A 26,295-nucleotide genomic window follows, 5' to 3' on the forward strand; every position below is an offset into this window, starting at 1 on the left:
TAAGAGGAGTTGCAACACATACTACCAAATTATTTGAAATTGTGCATTCTGATGTTTGTCAAACAATGAAGACACCATCAATTGGAAGAGCAACATACTTTGTCTCATTTGTTGATGATTTTTTAAGAAAAGTATGGTTTTATATTATTAAAAGTAAGAATGAATGTTTCTTAAGATTTAAGAAATTTAAGGCTCTTATAAAAAAAGAATGTGAGTGTAAGTTCAAATTATTATACATAAATAATAGAAATGAGTATATGTCAAAATATTTTGATGGATTCTTGAATATTCAAGGTGTTGTAAGACAATCCTCTACTCCCTACATTACACAATAAAATGGAGTTATTGGAAGAACAAATTACACCATTGTAAAGATGACAAAGAGTATGTTTTATGTACAAAAACTTGGGCATAAATATTAGGCAAAAGCATTAATAGATGCAGTATATACAAAGAATAGATATCCAATAAGTGCACTCACATTAATGACTCCAGAAGAAGCTTGGAATAGCAAGAAACCTTATATTTTACACATGAGGATTTTTGGATGCATTAATTATATAAACATACTAGATTATATGAGATCCAAACTTGATGCAAAAGGTACAAAATATATGTTTCTTGGATATTGTGAAGGTACCAAGGCATATAAGCTTATGTATTTGTTTAGAAATCAAAAAAATCATCAAAAATCGTAATGTAGAGTTTTTAAAGCATAAGAGTGATTTTGAGCACTCAGAGATGTATTCAAATGGGAATAATGGTATATTTGTAGATACATCTTTACTTTGAAAACATGGGAACTAACTTAACTTCTACCAAATTGATCTTCAATTGGTTGTAAGTCAGTGTTTAAAACCAAAAAAAATGCAATAAGAAATGTTGTGAGATACAAATCTAGATTAATTATTAAAGGCTACTCATAAGTTGTTGGAGTGGATTTCAATGAGATATTTGCTCCCATGGCCAAATTCACCACCATTAGAACTATAGTTGTAATTGAGGCAGCAATGGACTTAGAGATACATCAAATAGATATAAAAATCGCTTTCTTAAATAGAAATCTAAAAGAAGATATTTACATGGAGCAACTTCAAGGATTTATAGAAGAAAGCAAATAACATCTTGTTTGTAAGTTGGAGAAAGCCTTGTATGGGCTCAGGAAATCTCTAAGGGTATGGCACCAATATATTGATACATTCTTTGTGAATGAAGGATTTTTAAAGAATGAATCTGATCATTCTTTGTATGTAATGCAATCAACTGAGTTCAATTTGATTGTCATCTTCTATATTGATGATTTGATCATCTTAATCAATACTATGAAGATGATGGATTGGTTGAAGGCAAAGTTAGAAAAAGAGTATCAGATGAGTGATTTGGAAGAGCTTCACTATTGTTTAGGAGTAGAATTTATGAGAGATTGTGCTAAAAAGACCATTATAATGAATCAAAGCAAGTACATTGATGAAGTATTGAAACAATTCAACATAGAAGAGTGTAAACCTATTGAAACACCTTTGGATGCCAATTTAAAGTTAATGAAGTTCACAAATGAAGAATTTATTAAAGTTGAAGGTGAAATACAAGGTGTTCTATATAAGACAGCAATGGATTTACTTATATATGCAATAGTTGGTACAAGGGTGGATCTTGTATATGCAGTGAGTGTTGTGAGTCAACACATGTCAAAGGTTGGACCAATCTATTAGGCAACCATTAAAAAGATTATGAGATACTTAAAAGAAACTTTCCATTTCAAATTATGCCTTGGATGTAATAATATTAATTTGCCTGATTATTGTAATGTAGATTGGACTAAAGATACAAATGATAAAAGATTAATAATGGCATATGTATTCTTTATTGGAATGGGAGCTATTTTATGGAATTATAAGAAACAACCAAAATTTGCAAGATCAACAATAGAGGTGGAGTACATGATAGCAAGCTATAATGCAATAGAAAGAATATGGCTAAAACAACTTTTAGAGGACATTGAAGTATTATAAATGAAAGCAATTCCAATGGAGTGTGAAAATTAAAGATGTCTTATATTTACAAAGAATCCAAAGCATCATTCAAGGATCAAGCACATTGACATTCAACATGACTTCATAAGAGAGAAGATTAAAATAGAAGTGATTAATATGAAGTATTGTGCAATAGAAGACATGCTTGCTGATTTGTTGTTAAAAGCATTAATAAAGGATAGACATTACATCTTCACAAAGGCATTAGAATTGAAAGATTTTGACTAATAACAAAGTAGAAGTGTTAAAGTATAGAAATAAATGTAGAAGTAGAATAAGTAATAGTGTAGAAAATATTATTTTAGGTAAGTTGTCATTGGTTAAAAGATTAGCTCTTGATATGTAAGAAGGTCAAGAAATAAAGTAGATGAACGGACCAAGGATCTTAAGAGGATAAAAAAAAAAGCTAAAAGCATATTTTTATAGTAGATAAAATAATATACATAGTCTCAATAGAATATTGGATGGATGTATTTATCTAAGGATAGAAGTTGTCCATTAAGATAGCAACCACCACCTACAAGTAACAAGTGTTGGAAATGAAAGACATCTTATTCCATATTCTCTTTGTATGCAACCTTGTGTCACGGACACAAAATACAGACTTGAAATCTAACAAGAAGTTCAAGAAGAAGTGGCAGAACTAGATTAAACAGATGAGTACAAGAACAACACCAGAAAGGTGAGCTAGAACTCCAAGAGATGTGTTGTCGAGACTGAAGAACCCTTCAGCCTCGACTCCTATATATACTACTGAATAGGAAGCTTCTCGAGCTACTTCCGCTAACTAGGATGCTTCTCCAACAACTTCTACTAATTAGGAAACTTCTCGAGCAACTTTCTAGAATCTATCAAAATATTCTAGAACCTTCTAAGAATATTCTAGAACCTTCTAACAGAATCTTTAGAGAATATTCTAAGAATCTTCTAGAACCTTTTATAGGAATCTTTAGAGAATCTTTAGAGAATATTCTAGAAGAATATTCGAAGAATCTTCCAATGTATGTCCATGACATCACCTCCTCTTTTAACTTCGAGGTCTCCGAGAAGCAATGTTGTTATCAATCAATACCAACAAAAGAAAATGAAAATCTGTCGCATCACATCCGCTATGAATTCCAATTGTTGTTCGCGAGGCAAATGATTCATCGGCCCTTGGAGCCAACGGTAGTGACCAACACCTTCAATCTTTGACCAAGCGTGGACTTCTGTGTCTTCATTGTGAAACTGTCCTCCAAACACACCTTCTGGCTGACCGTCGTAGGCAGGCTCGACCTCAAATACAATTACTAGCGATCTGTTGCTCGGTATCCTCCGACATCGTCGTGGTGCAGGCGGTTCTTCATCTTGCGGTCGTCTTCGTGAGCTAGTCGCTTGAGATGACATAACAAGTGTAGTATCTTGACTATCCATGTCTAAAGGCTAAAATGATGAGAGCAAACTATAGTTGCTAACAAAGTTCTACACTATCGAACTATGGGTTTTAGAGGTGCCCTCCTCCTTTTTTATGCTACTTGATGAGCAAGCTTCAACAAGAAGCTATCGTTGAATCGGCTTAGGTTTATGAGGATATCGTTGATGAAATTCTTGTACCTTTTTTGGCGCATTGGCAAGATTTTCGGCACGCTCCCACGTTCGTTCATTGATGTCGTATCCACTCCAATGCACTAAATATTCCAATTTTCTCCTATTACGCCGTGAATCTAGTACCTTTTCTACCTCGTATTCCTCATGGTTTTCAATTTCGATACTTGGTGGCAGACTTTGTACTCTTTGGAGAAAAGCTGACTCTCGATAAGGTTCCAACAAAGACACGTGAAAGACTGGATGTACCTTCATAGTAGCTGGTAATTCCAGACGATATGCCACCGGATTGATCTGCTTCCCGATAAAAAATGGCCCTAATCTCCGATAGTCCAATTTGTCACATGGCCGCTTGGTCTTGATATTTTGTCGAAGAAGCCATACTTTACTTCCAACTTTAAAAGTAGGCGCCTCATTTCGATATTTATCTGCAGATGCCTTGTAACTCTCTTGGGTAGATTGCAATTGAAGCTTCAACGTCGCTTGAAGCTCCGATAGTTGCTTCACAAATCCTTCAGCTGCTGGGTTGTTATTTGCTGAAGAACTCAATAAATCGAGCTTGGGGTGGTATCCGTAGTTGGAGAAGAATGGTGTTTGTTGAGTTGACGCATGAAGAGTGTTGTTGTATGCGAACTCAGCAAGCGGTAGATATGGAGTCCAATTGTCTTGTTGATAGTTGATGGTGCATCGTAAATATTGCTTCAAAACTTGATTCACCCGCTCCATTTGACCGTCAGTTTGAGGATGAAAAGCCGAAGAGAGCTTAATATCCACCTTCAATATCTCAAAGAGGGACCTCCAAAACTTGGATACAAACTGAGTACCTCGATCCAACACAATATCATCTGATAGGCCATGATAACGATATATGTTATCAAGAAAGAGTCTTGCGGTGTCTTCACTTGACGATGTTTTCTTGCAAGGCACAAAATGCGCCATCTTTGTAAATCGATCCACCACAACAAAGATGCTGTCAAATGAATTCGATGGCGGTAGGTCCGTAATGAAGTCCATAGAAACTGAAGACCATGGTCGATGCGGAATAGACAATGGCTGGAGAAGTCCATATGGACGATGTCGAGGGATCTTGGATCTTGAACAAACATCACAAGAAAGGACAAATTCCTTCACATCCTTCCACATTTGGGGCCACCAAAAATCTCATGAAATGAGCTCCAAAGTCTTGTTGAATCCAAAATGTCCCGCAGCTGGAAAGTCGTGGCAAGATTGAAGTACTCGGAGTCGAGTTGGTCCTTTTGGGATATACAACTGCTCCTCAAAATACAGAAGATCTCCCTCCACCTTAAACTTGTCATTATCGACACGTTGTTTGATGTCAAGAGCTATAGAATCCTCAATGGTCGCAGTACGTACCTCGCTGAGGAAGCCGTCATCGATAGTTGCAACAGTAGCAAAAATCCTAAATTTTTCTGGTTTCAACAATGTTGTACATTGTTGATCAAACGCTGCTTCTCCAGCCTTTGGCGCAAGATACGATCTCCTCGATAATACGTCAGATAATCCTTGCTGTTTTCCAGGGCGGTAGGTGATAATAAAGTCAAATCGTGATAGAGACATATTCCATCGAGCTTGACGACGATTCAAAATTCGAACTGTCATGAAGTACTCCAAATTCTTGTGGTCCGTATAAACAGTCACTGGATGTGCAACTCCTTCGAGGAAGTGACGCCACTCTTGGAAGGCATCCACTATAGCAAGCAGTTCTTTGTCATGGATCTCGTAGTTGATCTCAGCAGCAGAGAACTTCCGTGAATAGAACGCAACTGGGTGAAGCTTCTTGTCTATGCCCATCTGTGAAAGCACAGCTCCCAAAGCAAAATCTGAAGCATCGGTCTCTAAATAGAAAGCCTTTGTAAAGTCAGGGTGTATCAAGATTGGAGCCGTAGTGAATGCCGTCTTGAGATCTTGAAATGCTTTTGCTACTTGTGATCCCCATTCGAGCTTGTCTTTGCTTGTTAGACGCGTGAGTGGTGCAGCAACTTGAGAATAATTCTTGATGAAGATCCGATAGAAGTTAGCAAATCCAAGAAAACACTGAACATCTCTAACCGTCTTCGGAACTTTCCAAGATATAATTGCTTCTACCTTTTTTGGATCCATCTTCAAGCCCTCTGTAGTCGCAATGAAACCCAAAAATTCCATCTCATTCTGGTGAAATTGACACTTCTCCAACTTGGCGTAGAGTCCTCGTTCGCGTAGTTTTTCAAGAACCAAACAAACGTGCTTCTCATGTTCTTCTTCATTCTTGGAAAATATCAAAATATCATCCAGATAGATGACAACAAAGTCATCGAGGTACTCCCGAAAGATGTCATTCATCATATGCTGAAAGACCGCTGGAGCATTGGTAAGACCAAAAGGCATGACATTGTACTCAAAATGGCCATACCTTGTACGAAAGGCTGTCTTCCATTCATCTCCTTCTTTGATTCGCACAAGGTTGTAGGCTCCTCTTAAATCAATCTCTGTAAAAATCCTTGTACGTCCAAGTTGATCTAAGAGGCCGGAGATCAAAGGTAAGGGATAGCGATTTTTCTTGGTCACCTTGTTGAGTCCTCGGTAGTCCACGCACATCCGCAGTGAGCCATCCTTTTTCTTCACGAATAGGATTGGTGCTCCAGCTGGCGACTTTGAATGTCGAATAAAATTCTTGGCTAGATTCTCATCGATGTACTTCCGCAATTCTGCCAACTCTGTCTGCGATAGGTTGTATATTGGACCAAAAGGTGGTTGCGCTCCTTCCTCCAAGTCTATGGCGCAATCATATGGTCGATGTTCTGGCAGTATATCGGCGTTCTACTTCTGAAACACGTCTTCAAAATCCCTATATTGCTCTGGTATATTCGATGTTGAGATATTCTCGTCGCTAGTTGGAGCTGCATAAATGACAAATGGTGCGCCTTCCTTGGACGATCTTAGGAACGCTCTCGCTCCAATAAACATGGATTTCTTCATGTAGGTTCTACCAACAGGTTTATTATTATTTTTTTCAGGAAATGTTATCCTTCGTAGCCTCCAATCAATGGACGGATTATGATCTTCTAACCAAGAAAGACCAAGGATAACAGGGCTTGATGGGGTTCTAATAATATTAAAAACAACGTGACTACTATGGTCCTTAAACACCACTTCTATAGGTTCTGATTCGTGGGTAACGTTGCCTGACAATAAGGGTCGTCCATCTATCACCTCTACGTGAACAGGTTTGGACTTCTGTACTAAACGGATCTTGTGGCGTTTAGCAAACTCTTCATCTAAAAAATAAGTAGATGCCCCCGAATCCAATAAAGCTAAAGTTTTTTGTTTTTGAGGGCCCAAAAACAAATGAATTGTAAAACAACGGGCAGGTTGGACAGAGAAGGAGGAACCTGATTGTTGTCGTGATATTAGATTGTCCAGCCGCACGGTTCCTACTGTGGCTGGGCGTCGTCGTTTTCCGGAATCATCGCACTTCTAGTCTTGACAGGGTGCCAATTTTGCTTCTTTGGGCAATTTCCAACCTTGTGACCTTCTTCTCCACAGTACAAACATAACCCTTCCTCCATACGCCGTTTCTTCTCTGTTGGAGTAAGAGATCAGACATGCGTCGTGTCGATTTGCATGTCTGTTGCCTCCGAATGTGAGTTTAAGCTATTTGCAGACATAGTCACGTCGTAACGAGTCATTTGGTGTCTTGGACGTTGGTCTTGGCGACGCTGGAATAGGCAGTTGTCACACTTTGCAGCTTGGCTAATGGCTTCGTTGAGCGTTTGAGGATCAGGAAGAGATAACAGCAAGTCCTTCACATCATCCTTCAAGCCCCAATAAAACTGACTCACCAACGCCTCTTCACCCCAATTAATGTCACTTGCCAATTTTCTGAAATCCGAGGCATAGACTGATGCAGAGCGTGTTCCTTGTCGTAGCGATCGGATCTTTGTTGTAGCCCATCGAACTTTATCATGCTCGCCAAATGCCTCTACAAACGCCTCCAAGAACGTTTCAAAGTTGCTCAGGATTGGCGATCGCTTCTCGAACAAGGGAGTAAACCAAGACAGGGCTTGTGCTGTAAGCAAGGTTCCAACAAGCCCAACACGCGCTTCCTCCGTCGGATAACGTTCGGGCTGTAAAATTGTTATCAACCTGATTTGGTTGACAAAACCTCGAAACTTGGAACGAGTTCCATCAAACTTATCCGGAAGACTAACTCGAGGCTCCTTTCGTTATAGGACTACTCGATCTTGTTGAACTGAAGGTAGAACTGCTTCTTCTGGCGCAGAAGTTTGAGGCTGATATGCTTTAGATGGCGCTATCCCAGATGCTCCATTGTTATGGAGTCCTACCATGACTCCTTCGATCTCTGTTGTCCTATGTGACAATGAGGCAAGAGCATTTATGATGGCGTCTAGTTTGGATTCCAAACTTTCAGCCATATTAACGTCTTAACCTTCGGCTAACCTTCAGAAAGAAGAAAAAAGAGTTTTGACAAGAGGACAATATTGGTTCAGAGGAGAGTACTCCGCAACCTCTAAAACGCCTTAAGACTCCAAGATGAGGGGTAATCCACTCTCTCCAAGAAGAATAAGGCTCCAATATTGAGAAAGAAGAGATATCAGTTTAGAGGAGGGTAATCCACAACCTCTAAAACACTAGCACACCTTCAAGAAGAGGGGTAATCCACTCTCTAACAAGAAGGAACTAGCTCTGATACCAGTGAAAATGCAGTCTCGACAAACTGTCACAGATACAAAATACAGACAAGAAAATTAGACAAGAAGTTCAAGAAGAACTGGATTAATCAGATGAGTACAAGAACAACACCAGAAAGGTGAGCTAGAATTCCAAGAGATGTGTTGTCGAGACTGAAGAACCCTTCAGCCTCGACTCCTATATATACTACTGAATAGGAAGCTTCTCGAGCTACTTCCGCTAACTAGGACGCTTCTCCAACAACTTCTACTAATGAGAAAACTTCTCGAGCAACTTCCTAGAATCTATCAGAATATTCTAGAACCTTCTAAGAATATTCTAGAACCTTCTAACAGAATCTTTAGAGAATATTCTAAGAATCTTCTAGAACCTTTTATAGGAATCTTTAGAGAATCTTTAGAGAATATTCTAGAAGAATATTCGAAGAATCTTCCAATGTATGTCCATGACACCTTGTTGATACTAAATGTTGTGATCTCATAATGCTTATTCTTCAATAATATTTATATTTTTTAAAAAAATATCTTGATAATCTTGGTATTGGCTAAGAATGCTACTTGAAATCTTTTCTCCATGAACAATAGATATGGCATATATAATAAATAAGACTTAACTTATTACAAAAATCTTCAGAATTTTGATCGTGTTCCATCAAACTTCACAGGCATACTAATCCTTTCCTCTCTTATACTTATAAAAGTAAGACTTTATGAATTTGTTATGAAGTTGATCTACTTACTTACTTCAACTATATAATTTTTTAGCATAAATTCTAGACTTTTTTTATATGTATAGAAATAGTACCTCTATAATTTATGTTAGAAATATGTGAGATTTTTACTCTTAGAATGTTGATAAGCTTGTGTGATTGATCGTTTTACTTATTCCAAATTAATCTAATGGAAATAAATCATATAGGAGGATTCGAACATGGAGAATGACTAGTTGCTTAAGCGTTCATGTTAGGGTCACACAATCAATTACCTCTTGAATGTATCATCTCTATTTCTAATATCTGAACACACAAAGAAACTATAATCTCCTCCTTCACCTTATCGGTCTCTTCCTTACAACAATTCAATCATATCAATAACTGCTATTTCCACCAATATATTCACCCTCATAATCTCCAACTGTAATATTGTGCCCTCATAGCTTTCACCACACAATTACCATCATTCCAATCACTGGAATTCTTCACATAGAACTGCCATTCACATTACGGTGTTTCACACAAACACATACTCATTCTCTCTGCTAAACTACAATCAGATTTTAGCATTCAATCTTTCTTCTTCTGAAATAATACCAATCACATTTCCATTCCATAATTCACTTCACAATATTCAGCAACTCTCAATCTTCTTATTCAAAAAAAATAACAAACAAAAGAAAAGAGGTAGTACCAAGCTTACCCCGGCTCACAACTATCACAACGATGGCACCCTAATTAACTTCTACAATTTCTATATACTTTCCCCTGATTCTCCACATTCTAACCGTAATTCTATAATTAACCACTTTTAAGAACTAAATCACTCATCCATCTTCCTGAATTTCCTATTTTATGGACTATTAATATATTTTACTAATATCTTTCAAAAATGAATTAATATCTGTTCTACATAGCCCCACTCCTATCTATGCAGCGTCCTCACAAACACTCAATTGATTCCTATCGTAAAATTATCTAACAAATCTCCACAAAATTATTAGTTCCTCTGGTCCACCCAATTAATCATTTGCTATATTATCTAATGTGTGTTCCATCAAATTTGGTTCCAATTGCACATCTTCTTCCTCTTCTTTCAGTCTATCCATCGACTCTTTCCTCAATTGATTTGATAGATCTTCATTATACTCACCCAGTACACGGACTTAAGCTTCCAAATTCAAGATCTGAACATCCCGAAGTTCCAATTGTTGTTGCTGCTGACTCATCCATTCTAGAATATCTTCAATCAATACTTCTAATCAATTCCTCACTGTTAACTCTTAACTCCAACTACTACTCTCGAAAATACAAGAAATACAAGAAAATGGCACTCCAGCCAACCCAAAACAACACCACAAAATGACTTTAACTGGTGCCCCACTCCTATTCTTTTACTACTTGGTAATAATGACAACATGTTATCCATACTGTCCATGAAAGGTAATCGAAAGTAATCTTTTTTGGTGGCCAAGTTAAGTTTCCAGAAATCCTGACAAATTCGGATTTTTCCATTCTTTTTCGGCACCATCACGATTGGAGAAATCCACTCACTATTTGGTACTGGATAAATAAAACCAACTGTAAGAAGCTTGTCCAATTCCTCCTTCACCATGAAGGAATATTTAGGATTAAGGCGATGTTGCTTCTACCGTACCGATTTAGTGTTCTCCTCTAAAATAATATGATGCTAACAGACTTCAGAGGGAATATCTTTCAAATCATCAAGAATCTACGTAAAAGCAGATTCATGATGCAAGAAAAATTCAATCCAATAGGTCAACTCTTGTTCCTTAATACCTTCATAGACCTTAATTGTCCGAGGTTCTGCTGTGGTCGCTAAGTTGATAGTTTGACATAAAGATGCAATGACAATATTCTGTTTCAATCCCCGCACTGGTTTAAAGTCAATCAATAAGTTTGACATGTACGAAGTACTGAATCCTGTGTCCAGGGCACTAACATGGTACACATCATACTTGGTCATCCAATCAGTACTAACATAATCCGAGTTTTCTGAGTCCGTCGGGTATATCAAGTATTCCCTCGGACCTCCACATTGGTACACCACTCCAGGGTATAGTGCTGCCTCCACGGGCGCCTCCGTAATTGGTACTACTGCGTCGTCATCAGAGCTAAGCTCATCGTCTGACATTAATTCAGATGGTGGCAATTGAGACTCCCCATGATAGTGTACTGGGTACATTTGTATCACCATTTTATCTCCACCCTTGCCAATTGTCAAAGTATTCCCATCCCAATCGTTTTTGGCCTTTTCTTGATAAAGCTAGAGTCGTCTCAATAAAATTAGATACAATAAAGTCGAATGTTGTAACCGAAAGACAATATAGTTGATTTCATATGCAATACCGGTAAACACAGTTTGAACACTCTGTTGTCGTATTACGTGTTGTCTTGTTCGGGAATACACTAGGTATCTGGCTGTGGAAGGTATAGTTATTTTTGCAAATAACAAAGAAACTCTAATAGGTTTTATCCATGTATGAAGAATATAATTGAAATATCAATTTCCAAGTATTTAAAAACACTCCTCATAGTCATTTTAACCATACAATATTCCAATTGCTTTATTTCTTTTATAATTAAGTTGTTTTTGTTTTTCTTAACAAGCCCTAACCCTAGCCAGTGAGCTTTGACAAGCTGTAACTTTTGATCCAACCATCCACTTAGTGTGAAATTTTGCACCCAAATACCAGTATAAGCCTTCTATATGCTCAGAAAATTTCAGCCCAATCCAACTTACAGATTGCAAGAAAACGCCCAAAAACCGCACTGATGATACTTGGCCGCAACCTTGAAATTTGATGTAGAAACTCCAGAAGTGATTTCTCCTTTGTCAACCGTTAACTCCAGCTCAAAATTGAATAGCCGCTTGATCTCCAAATCTTCTATTAACAAGCCAAAAATTACGTCGATCCAACTAGTAGATCTTTAGATATCACAGAAATCCTATCCAACCCTAGACTGCCAACTTCTGACAACCCTTTGTACTAAAACCCAGATATCTCTTGATTGCCTCATTAGATTAACACAAATTTTTGTATACACTTAGCACACCCAACTATCCAGACAATACCAAATTTTGACCCATAGAATGCTACACGACTTGCACAAACCGATTGAGAATGTAAACCATCAATGTTTTATATAAAATCCGAAACACCAAAATAAACACTGACTTTGAGCAGCAATTGCTCTCCCCTCACAAACCCTAATGAAACCAAACTAGTGATCTTGAAAAGAGCTTAAAGCTAACTCTTCGATCCAAAAACCCAATCTGAAAAAACCCCCGTATTTTGCCTTAGTTTTAGTGGCTGGAGGTCGGATTTCGACCCTGTCTCATATCCGGCCGACCCCCGGATATCAATCTAATCTATCCTAGTGGTTTTACAGCCCGATCCTACCCTCAACTTAACCCTAGTATCAACCATGCTAATAAATTATCTTTTTTATCCTTTTTTTACCATTTTATGGCCTTTCTAAGGCAATAAAAAAGTTACTACAACCTAGAAGGTAAAATTACTAACTAGTTTTTATCTACTAGCTATTAAGTGAAGAAAATAGGATTAGAGGCTTTTATAAAAGCCTTGTAAAATATATTGAATGCTTGTTGAACCATGATAATAGAATATTAATTAAAATATCTTTTTTTTGTCATATTTTCACCATATAGTCATGTCACAACACGACACCGTAAGATATCCATTGGTTTAACCCGACTATAATCTGCCATCCATAATACTAATGTCATGGATACTAAGTGTTCCAAATCTAAAGCATCCATTGTATCAACATTCATTAAATTGATGCTGGAACCACCATCCACCATAACACTCGAGATCATAACACTGTCAATCGAAACATCGATGGTTGGTGCACCTAGGTCAGGGTTCAAACTTACTTCACAAACTTCTTTATTACGGTACCTATGCCGTGTTAACAATGAATTCAATATAGAACAATACTCTGGTGTAATCGCTAGAAGTTGCTTCATAAAAATAGAAGGCTGAATAGCGTCTAGATCCTTCAAAATATCATAGGATTCCATATTTAGGATAATTCTCAATGCCCTCTTTCTTTTCATTCGTTTAAGTTTAACTCCATGAGGTAAGATATTCTTCTGCCTTAGACATGGAATTGGAACAGCAATCGGGGCTTCCTTGGAATTCCTGCCCCCGAGAGGATCTTTCAATGGATAGGACGTTTCTCAAAACTGTGTAGAGATCGAAACTGCTTGGAACGGAACCGAAGCCTCCGTAATTGGAACCTCATTGGGTTGTGCCACCGAGTCAGGTCTCATACTGGATACGAAGTCCGTAATAGGACCTGGATTAGATAGTCCTTTAATTGGGTGAAATTGGTCTTTCGCATCGAGATTATCCAAATGTTGAATTGGTCCTTTTTTCTTTTGCTGACTCCAGATAAGAATGGCTTGGATACATTCTATCCGATTTATCGGAGAATCTTGAGGACCTCGATTTATCTCTTCAATTTTTTCTTGGCTTTGGATCTGCTGATCCCAATTATTGAAATTGAACGGAGCATTACATTGTTAATACGTATGCCCTGATTGCTTGCAATTCCTACAAACTGGCACATAATCATCATTCGCTCTGGGATTGAAACATTTATTGGCATAATGACCAATCTGTCTGCAACAAAAACAATGAAGTGATCTTCTTGCATCTCCATCAGGCATATTGGATGTCTCCATCGGTATATACTTACTAGGCTTGTTCCATGTAGGGTTAAGAAATGTTCCTGGTTGTTCCGTTGGTACTGAGGAAACTTGCTTTGATGACGTTGGTGGAGCATATTGCTGATATCTGTACTACTCCTTACCGTAGTTCTGTGGGTTTGATGAAGATCCCTGATTAAAATTGAAACTTTGAAAGTTATTGAATGCTCGATTTTGTCGATTAAATCGATTTCCATTCCATCCAAACATATTTCCCATTTGTACTTGATTGACATCCCATTGAGTTGGTGGGATCATGGTCTGATTACTAAATTATTGTTGTTGTCTTTGCTAATTTCAATAATTTGTTGTTAAGTGCTTTCCTCCGTAAAATGTACATTGACCCATTATTTGTGAGGGTGAGGGGTATTTTGTTACAAAATGACCCTGGCCCTTACAATTACTGCACCATACATTGGTCCTAGTATTGGTAGGCTTTTGCCTCTTCTCCTTATCTTTGGCCATATTGACAGCCATTTCTTCCATTTTCTTCGTCAAATTCAATAACAAGGTTTCATTGGAATCTTTTAGAGTTGGCATTATTGGTATCTCTGCCATAGTTAACGCTTATTGTTGATACAAAAAATATGGAGCATATGTTGTTGTCACGTTTGGTGGTATAGTTTGCAATAGGCTGATATTAACTGGCCCCTGAATATTGGTATTGGAATTAGCCCCTGTTTCTAACATTTGTGGATAACTACCCACTGATTCGTTCCAAGTCGGATTTTGATATCTACTTTGAACTGGAATCATTGTGGCTCCCATAGTTAAAAACTGATCATAATGGCATTCCTGCCAAACCTTGGCTCTATTAAGGGACGCAGCCACCGTAACAGTTTGAGCTTCTTTTACAAACATTTTTAGCTCTGGTGGGTGCAAACCATTGATTAATATGGATAAGATGAATGCCTCCGACATTTGGTGATTTGGCCACTTACTAAGTATATCAGCCACTCGACCATAGTACGATTCCACTGCCTCCCCTAGGATCATTTTGTTGTTCATTAATCTCTCTCAAAGGCGGTCTTCAAAATCAATTGGCCGAAAATGAGATAAAAATGTATTCTTCAATGCTTCTCAATTCGAGAATTGACCCACTGGTTGACAATTGTACCATTCAAACGCCATGTCTTTTAAGGTCAATGGCAGCCATCGCAACCAAATATCTTCAGTTCTGCCATTATTAGCTATACATGTTGTAAGAAACTAAGACAAATATTGATAGGGATCCGCATCCGAAAATCTCCAAAAAGTAGGTAGTCGCACGACACTAGTTGTACGATCACCTACTGCACCCATTTGTATTGCAATCGGAACGGCTGGTCCTCCTGACGCCATTGATTTTCTTGTTCCACTAAACTCCATTTTAAAATAATCTTTGCTTTCCCTTATTCTAATTTTCGAGCTCTCAGTGCTCCTCGATTTACTGTTATTTTTTACAAATAATTTTATTGGTTGAATTGCAGGTGAAAACGTCAAATTTTGAAATATAATATAGTTATCTTTATTGGCGACTAATTTGTGCCAATCTGAAGAGCCACTATTGCTCGTTTCAGCAGTACCCTTTACTAGAAAAATACCCAATGGAGTACCAAATTCTTCTACACCTCCTTCTCTTTCAGTTAACGGCCTCAAGATTTCCACTGGAATGTTAACAAAATTTCCCGTGAGTGTTCTTGGCAATTTTTCTAACGATACATATGACTGCAGAATTAACAGTCTGTCTAGTTCTTGATATGTTTGGATGCGTCGATAAGCTTGCAACCATGGTTTAATCCAATTCTATCGATGCTTCTTTTTAAGATTATGTTCTTGCTCCTCTCTAAGCAAGTTCCTTCCTTATGCTCTTTTCTATCTTTCTCTCAACTGATTTATTTTCCTCGATGCAATGCTCTCGTTCTTATTAACCATAATCTTGCTTCAAACACTACTAAAATCGTCTTCCATTGCCAATTTTCTCACACGTTTGGTAATTAATTCCTAATACTCAAAGGTATTATCACTCCCCGTCAGCGACGCCAAAATGTGATTGCTCGTTTTACTTATTCCAAATTAATCTAATGGAAATAAACTTGTATTCGGGGATTTGAACACAAAGAATGACTAGTTGCTTAAGCGTTCACGTTAGGGTCACACAATCAATTACTTCCTGAACATATCATCTCTATTTCCAATATTTGAACACACAAGGAAACTATAATCTCCTCCTTCACCTTATCGAACTCTTCCTTACAACAATTCAGTCATACCAATAACTGCTATTTCCACCAATATATTCACCCTCATAATCTCCAACTGTAATACTGTGCCCTCACAGCTTTCAGCACACAATTACCCTCATTCCAATCACTGGAATTCTTCACACAGAATTGCCATTCACATTACAGTGTTTCACACAAACACATACTCATTCTCTCTGCTGAACTACAACCAAATTTCAGCATTCAATCTTTCTTCTTCTCAAATAATACCAATCACATTTCCATTCCATAATTCACTTCACAATATTCAGAAACTCTCAATCCTCTTATTCAAAGAAAATAACAAACAAAAGAAAAGAGGTAGTACCAAGCTTACCCCAGCTCACAACTATCACAACGATGGCACCCTAATTAACTTCTACAACTCCTATATACTTTCCCCTAATTCTCCAGATTCTAACCGTAATTCTGTAATTAACTGCTTGTAAGAACTAAATCACTCATCCGTCTTCTTGAATTTTCTATTATATGGACTATTAATATATTTTACTAATATCTTTCAAAAATGAATTAATATCTATTCTATAGCTCGTAAAGATCTGCAATAATTACAAATCTATTCTCACTTTTGCTGAAAGTAGCATCTATAATCTTACCTTCTATAGATAACTCAAACAAATTCAAAAAGTTAAATTAGAGGAAGGTAATTTTTAATTTCTAATATTAAATGAAAATTTCTACAATGAAGGATAATCTACTCTCTTTAAGAAAAAAATCAATGTTAGAAAATTAAATTATTTATTTAAAGGTGGATAGTCTACAATCTTCAAAATATAATAATAGAAGTAAAATAATCCACTCACTTTTAAAATAAGACAAGAACAATAATTTGGCACTCTTATCAAATTATCAAGGATATGAACCTCAAAGAACTAAAAAATCAATACACTCTTATGTCACTCAAAAAGACTAAAAAATCACTCAAAGATGATATAGTCTTAAATTAGAATGGCTATTGCCAAAGACAAGAAGACTAAAAAGTCTCGAAATAAGACTTAAGACTAAAAATATATTGATAAAAGTTAAGGTTTCACTCTTACCTCTATATATACTCTTTAACTAGAAGTTACATGGCAATATGCTATATAATCTCCAACACATGTTGTCTTTGCTACAAATATGTCTTAACTTGTAAGGCAAGTTATCTATATGTAGGCCACATAGTTAGCTTGTTCCACAAGCTAGTAACACATGTAATACTTGGTTAATTTTTTTTATTAAGTTTATAGTCTACTAATTAAATACAAACACAAGTCAAAGCAACATCTATGAAGCTTATAAGAAATTTTTTTAGAAGATATTATGAAATTAATTTATTTTTATCTATTTTTATATAATTATATAGGTAATTATTGGAGTAAATATGTATGTCTATGTCACCATCCTCTTTCTCCAACCTAAAAATCTTTTCATACAATTTTTTCCTTGTTAAACTATTCAATTGCTTCAAAAATTAGTTGATATGTAGATTTCTAAGTCTAAATTTCTTTCACTAATTTTTTTTTTAAATGAATTAGTGAATTTTTTAGGATCATAAAAACCCTCACTAATCCTAATTTTTAAAAATCTAACACTTTAATTCAATAAAACTCTCATATTCTTTAATCTAACCTTTTGATTGATATCAAATCTTTCAAACACATTAAAGACAAGCACAATTACAAATTCACAATGTATCACTTGTAAATATGCTACGACACTCAAAAGATACTCAAAATTATAAACCTCTTCTAATTTCTCAAAATCCAAAACCACAAAGTACATCTTTCATTTTGAATAGCCCTCAAAATTCAATGTCTTTAAATCACATGAAACCAACTCTCAAAAAACCCCTCACTAGTCTATTCTCAAATTTCATTCTTCAATCAACAAAAGAATCTTAGAATTGCTGTAGATGCATGGTTTTGTGCCTTGGGGTCTGATTTCAACCCTGGTTCATAATTGGTCCTCTCCAAGTACCAATTCTTGCTATTTTGGAATAATTTTTTTCTAAACCCTATTCTTAACTTCTTCCTAAAGATGTCATATGATTTATTTTTTTAATCTATTTTATTTTTTCTTATTTATAGCCTTAGAAAGTAAATAGAAGCCTCTCTTAATAGAAGGCACCATCAACACTTATTAATTTTACTGCCTCCTTGTTTGTTATCTATATTTCTAAACTAATTTGCTGAAATATTTTTATTTAAGCTCCTCTATAATATAATCTCTCTTTTCTTCTTTTATCTAATAGATGTGTTACAACATTATAATATAAAAACATATTGATTATAGATCAATATTAAATATAATAGTCAATTACCATTTATATGTTAATGAATTAAAGGAGCATTATTTTATAACTATAATTACTAAAAGAAAAAAAAATTAAAAAAATTAAAATATCTTTAAAGTACTTGTAGCAATCTTAAAATTTTGGGCTAAATTTATTAATCAATGTTAATATTTTCCAGCATTGCAAACAACACAATAAAACAACAATGTAGATTGACTTTTGACTATGCAAATGATAATATTTTTTAAAAAGCTATATATTTAATATTTTATTATTATCAATTCTACAATATTTATTGTATATTAGATATAATAACTATTTTATTTTTAAAAAAAAGTTACAAAGCATTAAAAACTATGAAAACATTAAACAAACTATTGATTTTATATTAAACCTTCATCATTTTTAATATTAATAATTTAACAACAATATAGATGTTGATGATTTTATTCCAAAAAATCATATTCCTATTGAAGATTAGACTAGCTATTAGATACTCTTAGAATACAATTAGCAAAGAAGTCATACCAATCAATTGGAGCCAATTACTACCATTCATTTATAGTTTTAAGCTTTGGTAGATGCCAATGATTGATTGCAATATCTAGATTCAAAATATTCTATGGTATACCTCATTTGTGGTTGTACTTTTACTTACCAATAAAGAGTAGATTCTACAACAAATCTTTTATAACATTAATGGCTACATTTGAATCTTCTTTTTTTAAATCTCTTTTTGTATAAAGATTATTGTAGAAAAAGCTTTTAATTACTTTTTTGTATTAGTAATAAATAAATAAATAAATAAATAAAATCATACAATTCCAACTATTTCAAATGTGCATGATAGGCATCAAAATATTGTTGTATTATACATGGTATTTACAATCTACAAGCCAGAGTTTATGTACTTAAAAATTAAAGGAAAAGAATTAGATCTCAACTTACATTGTAATATTCAAAAAATTAATATAAATTACTTTATTGATTCATTCACATAATGAGAATTTGATTGCAAATTATTTCAACCTAGTATAAAAAAATAATAAAATCCGACAAAAAATACTATAAAAAGACACTTAACAAAATACTTATTTTAGACTTAATCATCATACAAGTGGTGTTTATTGTCATATTTTAAAATTAAGAGGTTTAGTTGATATAGTTTACATATTTTACATTTCACACCCAAAGCATTACATTACCCAAATCTTGTAAAATAACCACTCGTAATATATCACCTGTTATATGACGGGATACTTAAGAATTTCGATCACTATATCCCAATAATTATTGTCTCTGTCTACAACACTTCGGTTTGAAGAACAAATATTATTTTGAAGAGATTGTGTGTGTTAACAGGTTACAAATAAATCAAAATTATAGTGATAACAACGATTCTGAGAATAATAACATCATCCAACCCAGCATAGAATGTTGTGATTCAACTTCATCTCAGTGCACATTAGCCCAGCAGACTAAATTGAACTCAGCAATTACGTGGTGGCTTCGAATAAAATGAGCCAGAGACATCGCTCCAAACGCAATGCTTTCTCCTCTGCTCCCATAGCATGGACTGCCGTGAACTAATGCAGATCAGGAAATGGATCTGTCGCCTTCTTGCTTAGGTATGATCCAAGGTCTAGTAACTTGATGATTGATCCTCAACTTTCTCTACAAGCTCAGCCTGCCTACTCAAAATATGACAAGAAATCTTACCTATACCATAAAGTACACCGTGTCTATTATTAGACGACCCTGCTAGAAATCTTACAACAGGCAAGCTTCACACGACGTAAAATGGTGGGGACCTAAAACCCTCAAATTGCTCCCACTAAGAAAAGAAAAAAAATTCTGATCTTCAAGCTATGTGGTAGATTTCAAACCAAAAACCAAAGGGACAATGGTTAATCCTGCTTCTCCAGCTCGCCCATTCTTTCAATAATCGCCTGCAGCAGACGCTTTTACTATCAATTTTTTATACAACACACGATGAAAGACCGAGGCACAGAAAATTAGAAAGGAAAGCGCGAACTGTGCAAACCAATGTTTCGAAAGGCATTTAAATAAGAATCTGTTTTTTATCTCAAATTATCAAGATCAGTTCTTTAATATCTTTACCTTTTTGCTGGTTTCTTGCAATTCTCCAGCGAGAATGAATTCGTCTAATATCAGATACACCTGTCAACCATAGCATGAAAACGTTATTTTCACACCACCACAATACAAACATTCGACATGCATCCTACAATCCACCATGAATCTTAATACGGAGATCTAGATGTCAACAGATGTAAGTTACTGTGCAAAAAGCTTGATGACGTATGTTCCAAATGTCAAGAGAAGAAACGCAATTAAACCTTGTGGAAGTTGAAGACCAAATCCAGCTCACAGACGTTGCTGAAGAAATGGTCCAATATCTCCACAAACAAATGAATGCTTTCAAGATAGGCCAGCTCGTTGTCTGTGATATCAACGCACATTGAAAAGAAAAGGCCAGCATAACGTCGATAAATGACCTTGTGTGTTCGGAACTGTTCCACAATATGTTAAATGAGAATCAGCGCAAGATTAACGAGTTCCATTTTACACAGGACTAATCACTGGTAAAAATGATAAAGAGTTTTCAAGCTTAAGGACCTCACAGACTCAAAATCAATTACTAATCATTTCTTGAACAAACTGGATACAACACGGAAAACATGTAACCACGAGACACGTCAAAGCGACAAGACACTTACCTCTACGAAATTAGTGAACTTCGGATCCCTATTAACAACCAGCCTATGAACCTGCACAAAGACTGGAAAGATCAATACAACTCCAAATATGCTCCGAAGTAACATTTTCTTAATTTAAAAAATGCAGTTGAACATGTGGTCTAAACAGATGCTGACTTCCGAAGCAGCGATCAGGAATCTAACGAATTTACAGAAACATATAATTCAAAAGAAAAAACATCTTCAAAAGAAAATCTTCCCGATCAATGCTTGGACCTACCACTTCTGCAGCTTTCTGAAAAGATACATTCCAAAAGTAATTAAAATATTCTGATGAGCGGAAGTTAAAATAAAACCGCAGAATACTCTCTAGTATCAAAAATCACTACCTCATACTCCAGCTTGTGCTTTTCAGAATCCTCCAGTGGAATGTAATACTTGGCAAGGCGAGTTTTTCCCTGCCGATTCTGCAGAAGTATAAACCGAATCTGCTCCAAGCAAGCGTCGTCAATGGTCAATACTTTTACTTTCATCCCACCTTTGTTCTCCATATCTTAGCATTTACCAAGCATCAGGTACACGTGATATCCCTAATCTCTAAATAAAAAGAATGAACGGTACTCATCCTTAACTCAGAAATCAAACAGAACCTCGCTGACTTAAATCCGATCAGCTCCTACACACGTCCAAGAACAACCCTAAATTTCCTCCCGTGAAAACTGCTACCAAGACAGTCAACTACATCAAATTCCAAGTCCACCACGTTCCTAAAACGCGCGTAACATCGAGCTCCGACACTGCTAATTCGATAGTAACACTACTCGAAACTAGACAAGCACCAAACTCGACCTACATTCACAATATACACTCCTCTAACTCCCCATTCCTCCAAAACTTCTATCCTCCTGACATTACCTTATGTCCTCCAAAATAGAAAACAACAATACCGCTCATCCCAAACCTCAAAATCCAGAGATCTAAACTCTGGAAGCATTCAAATCCAACCAATACAAGCTACTTAGTACTATTCCCCACGATCTCTGAAGAAAAAAACCAAGTCCCGAATCCTGACGTCCGCGATTTCAGTTTCTTCGAGAAAATGAAAAGACACCTACCATGATTCTAGAAACGTTACGCGGGCCGAGAGCAGCTCGTCCTGCATAAGCGCCGCTGGGAATTGCGCGTGAACACGAGATGCAGAGGAAGATTGCAACAACGTCGAGCAAAGCCTGATTCTGAAGAAAGAGCCAAGCTTGGAGAAGCGTTGAGCAAGGAGAGGTGTTGGATGCACGATTGAGGTTGTTTCATCCATCTTGAGCATTCGTTTCTCATTCATCTCTCACCTATAATTTCATCCACTTCTCGCATCCATTTTTCATCCCTTTGCTTCTCCCATCCGACCTTCCTCTCTCGTTGCATTGATCTCGATTTTTGCAAAAAATAAACAAACATTTAAAATTTTCATTTCAAAGGTATCATAACACCAATAGGATTTTGGATTTTATTCCATTTTTATATTAAATCATTCATGAAGTCAATACAAAGATAGAGCTATTTAGAATTATATAATTATTTTATTATATCACCTATTTTTTTTAAAAAAAACCTCAATCACCTAAAAGATAGAATAAAAATGATGCCACCAAAATTTCAGCTATTGCCATTACCTTGCCATTCACTTAATATAATAGCAAAAATTGTGGTGGCATTAGCAAGTCCCTAAAGGTATATATCTAATAAAAACAAGGATTTACATCCTATTAAAATCTACAATTATGTAAAAAATTGAAAAAAAATTAGATTTTAATAATGTTAAGTCACATAAAATTTTAAGTCTAGTATGATTGATCTTCATTTAAACAATAATAATAAGATGTAAATATTTTATTACGTTTAAATTATGAATATTATAATTTTTACATATTAATATTTTTATTATTATAGTTGAAATAACAACATTATAGAGAATATTTTTAATGTACAATAAATATTAAATTCCAAATTTTTTATTATAATATATACTTAAATATACATGCATTGAATATATATATATATATATATATATGTTATGATTTCTTTTTATGATATATAATTATAAAAATGGTTCTTTTTTTCTTCCTTCAATTATTTGCCTATGATAATAAGATTGAATATATAAAGACAGGATTATTTTCAATGATTTAGACTATTGATTAACAATAGTTTTAAGTTTTAACCAAATGGGTAGTATTGCCTTTAAGATTGGTCATTAAAATTTATTTTATCATAATTATCTTTCTAATTTTTTTATTATTAGTATTTTTTACTTTTTATAAATTAATAAATCCCTTTTATTATTATTTTCTTTCTTTCTATTTGAATCTAAATCCTTTTAGCATATTGTGTTCAAATTTCTTATTTAAAAACTTTGTTCTTCTTTATTGTGCAATTCTAGAATTTTTATTTTATTTATTTGATTTGTATCCAATTTTAGAAGTATATATTTATTTTTATTTTATTTTTACTTTATTATGATACTTCATAGTTGATTCTTACTACCATCTTTATTCTTTCTTGATGTATCCCTTCTTGTAGCTAGCATTTAATTAAATTATCTATTTTTGAATAATTCTTATTATTTTTAATAATCTTTTTTATTCTTCTATAGTCTATTATTATATAATAATTTTCTTCCAACTTCACTTCATACTTATTATATTTTTGTTATTTTTTACTTTAATTTTTTTATTAACCTTTATTTATGTACTACGCTTATTCTTTTGTAGATTTTGGAATTATTTATCTTGTTATAGTTGTCTTTTGTTCTTTCTTGCTCATAGAATATTTGCTAAAAATGTTGTTGTTGTCAATCTGTTTCATCTCCTATTGTTGATTTAATTTTTTTTTCTAATTCATTTTTTTTTAAGTAAAAAATATTTTCAAAACTAAATTTTTTTATCAAATAGCTTTTTTCTTATTCATCTCTTTAGTATTCAATATTGAATAACATCAACCAATTGTTTTGCTAGATTTGTTCTATATGTGCTCTTTGCTTCCATTTTTTTGCCTATTAAAAATACTTCTTATCTAAATTTGTTTATTTACTCATATTTTGCCTAAAATATATCTTCTTTGCCTATAATTTAAGTTTGACACTTGAAAAGTATAAAAATATAAAAATATAAAATTATACATAATTTTATCCTCAATGTAAAAACTTTGAAATTCTTAGAAAAAAATAATAAACAAAGAAAAAGAGATCATCTTCCTTTTTATTATAAAGAGTCTTTACTATTGCTACCTTCACCAACTAACTTCTAATTTTTACAACTATTGATGTACTATCCTAAATTATTTATATTTTAGCATATTTAAACTAAATATCTTTTAAAAAAATTCAATGTAACTTCCAAATTTATTTTTTGAATTATTTTTTTACAATATTTATTTTTAAATTAATTATACTATTACAATAATAATAGATACTTATTCTACAACTAATTTATATTATATTCATATATATATATATATATATATATATATATATATATATATATATATATATATTATTTTCAATTAATTAAAAAAATTATAACTTTTTATAAATTTAAACTATTAATATTACAACAATAGAACCATTTCATTACTAGATTAGGATCTATAGTTTTGGATATAAATGAAAGATTGGCTTTAATTCATACTTCATTTTAATGATTGGTAAGCATTTAATTGGTATTTTAACATTTAAAATATAATTTTCTAAAAATATATGGATAGTACATCAATGTTTTTTAAGATGAACTTGATAAGTTAAAATAGTATTAAAAGACTTGTGCCAAACTTATTTCATCTTTTAGAATGATGTAGTAGTTGCTTTGGTCGTTCATTTTAATGATTAATTAAATAATTAATTAATCAAGAAATGATTTAAATTAAATGCTTACCAATCAATCATTAAATTATTAAAATAATTTGGTCTAATTAAAAAAGAAAGATTCAATAAAAGATAATGGTATCTAAGAAGTAATTTTAGCAATTAGACCATCATCAATAAGTGGTTGTCTTCTCCCATTTTCCATATTAAATATAAGCCAATAAGTAGAATTGACTTTAATAGGTCTACTTCCATCATTTAACTCATTATGTGTATTAATAGTTCATTTAAAGACCATAAATATAGATATTATAAGCAACTAAATATAAAAAATTTAAAACTTTAGATATACAAATAATGACGTGTTATATATAATATATAATTTGTTAATATAGTTTGTTATTGTCACAAACATACGTATTTATCTTAATTAAAAGAATTAAATAGAAGTAAATAGAAGTAAATAAATTTGATATTATCTTATAGATAAGCTTTTTAGAAGCTTAATAGATGCAGTATTATATTCCAAGAACTTTGCTTGAGAATGCATTGGACATTTGGTAGTAGAAGATAAAATAGAATTTGTAATAATAAGGTCTTAAGAACTTTAATATAATTTTAAACAAAATCCAATTAAATCTTAATGATGCTACTCAAACTTTAATCGAATCCAAAAGAAGTCGTAAAGAAATTACAAAAGAAATATAAAGAAATAATAAAATAATCTTTAAAATATATATATATATATATATAAAATAAAAAAATCCTAAAGAAATTTAAAAAATAGAATTCCTAAAGAAATATCAAAGAAATGTTTTTTAAAATATTCAAAATAAAAATCCTAAAAAAATCCTAATGAAATTTTAAACCAATTTTAATCAAATTCTAATCAAATATTAATCAAAATCTTAATCAAATCTTAATCAAATCTTAATCAAATCTTAATCAAATTCCAAATCCTAAATAAAATCCTATCAAATCATAAAATAAATTCTATTCAAATCTTAATCAAATTCTAAATCAAATCCAAAGAAATCCTAAAACTCTAAGACTAAATGCATCTATGTACTACACCTTCCTTTGAACCTGATTTTTATCTTGTTGATATTCTTGATGTTTGACCCTTCTCTTCAAGTTTTGAAAATTTTATTTGAAAATTTTTCATTCCATATACAATTTCATCAATGATTATTTCTTCTTTCTTTGATATAGACATTAAAGATTAAATTATAGATATATAATGGTGAATAGGTATTTTTACTATAGATTCTTGTAATGGTCTTTGAATATGCACCATGTCTTTTTTTCTTTCTCATTTTGCAAGTAATCCTATTGCTTCTTCTACTTCTTTTTAATTTATTGTCAATCATTTTTTTCTTCTTCTT

General features: G+C 33.7%; 1 protein-coding gene across 1 annotated transcript; it reads right to left on the reverse strand.

Annotated features, from left to right (window-relative positions):
* Positions 1-19,816: 19,816 nt before the first annotated feature.
* On the reverse strand, positions 19,817-22,476 carry LOC112292210 (AP-2 complex subunit sigma). Its single transcript, XM_024540468.3, has 7 exons — positions 22,459-22,476; positions 22,173-22,292; positions 21,447-21,545; positions 21,079-21,129; positions 20,698-20,871; positions 20,459-20,518; positions 19,817-20,286 (listed from the first exon to the last, which is right to left on the reverse strand). The coding sequence occupies exons 1-7, from the start codon at positions 22,474-22,476 to the stop codon at positions 20,245-20,247; spliced, it is 564 nt and encodes a 187-aa protein (XP_024396236.2). The 3' UTR covers positions 19,817-20,244.
* Between the last annotated feature and the right edge of the window lie 3,819 nt (positions 22,477-26,295).

This window comes from Physcomitrium patens, chromosome 15 (genome assembly GCF_059467195.1).
Source record: "Physcomitrium patens ecotype Gransden chromosome 15, ASM5946719v1, whole genome shotgun sequence".
Lineage (NCBI taxonomy): Eukaryota > Viridiplantae > Streptophyta > Bryopsida > Funariales > Funariaceae > Physcomitrium > Physcomitrium patens.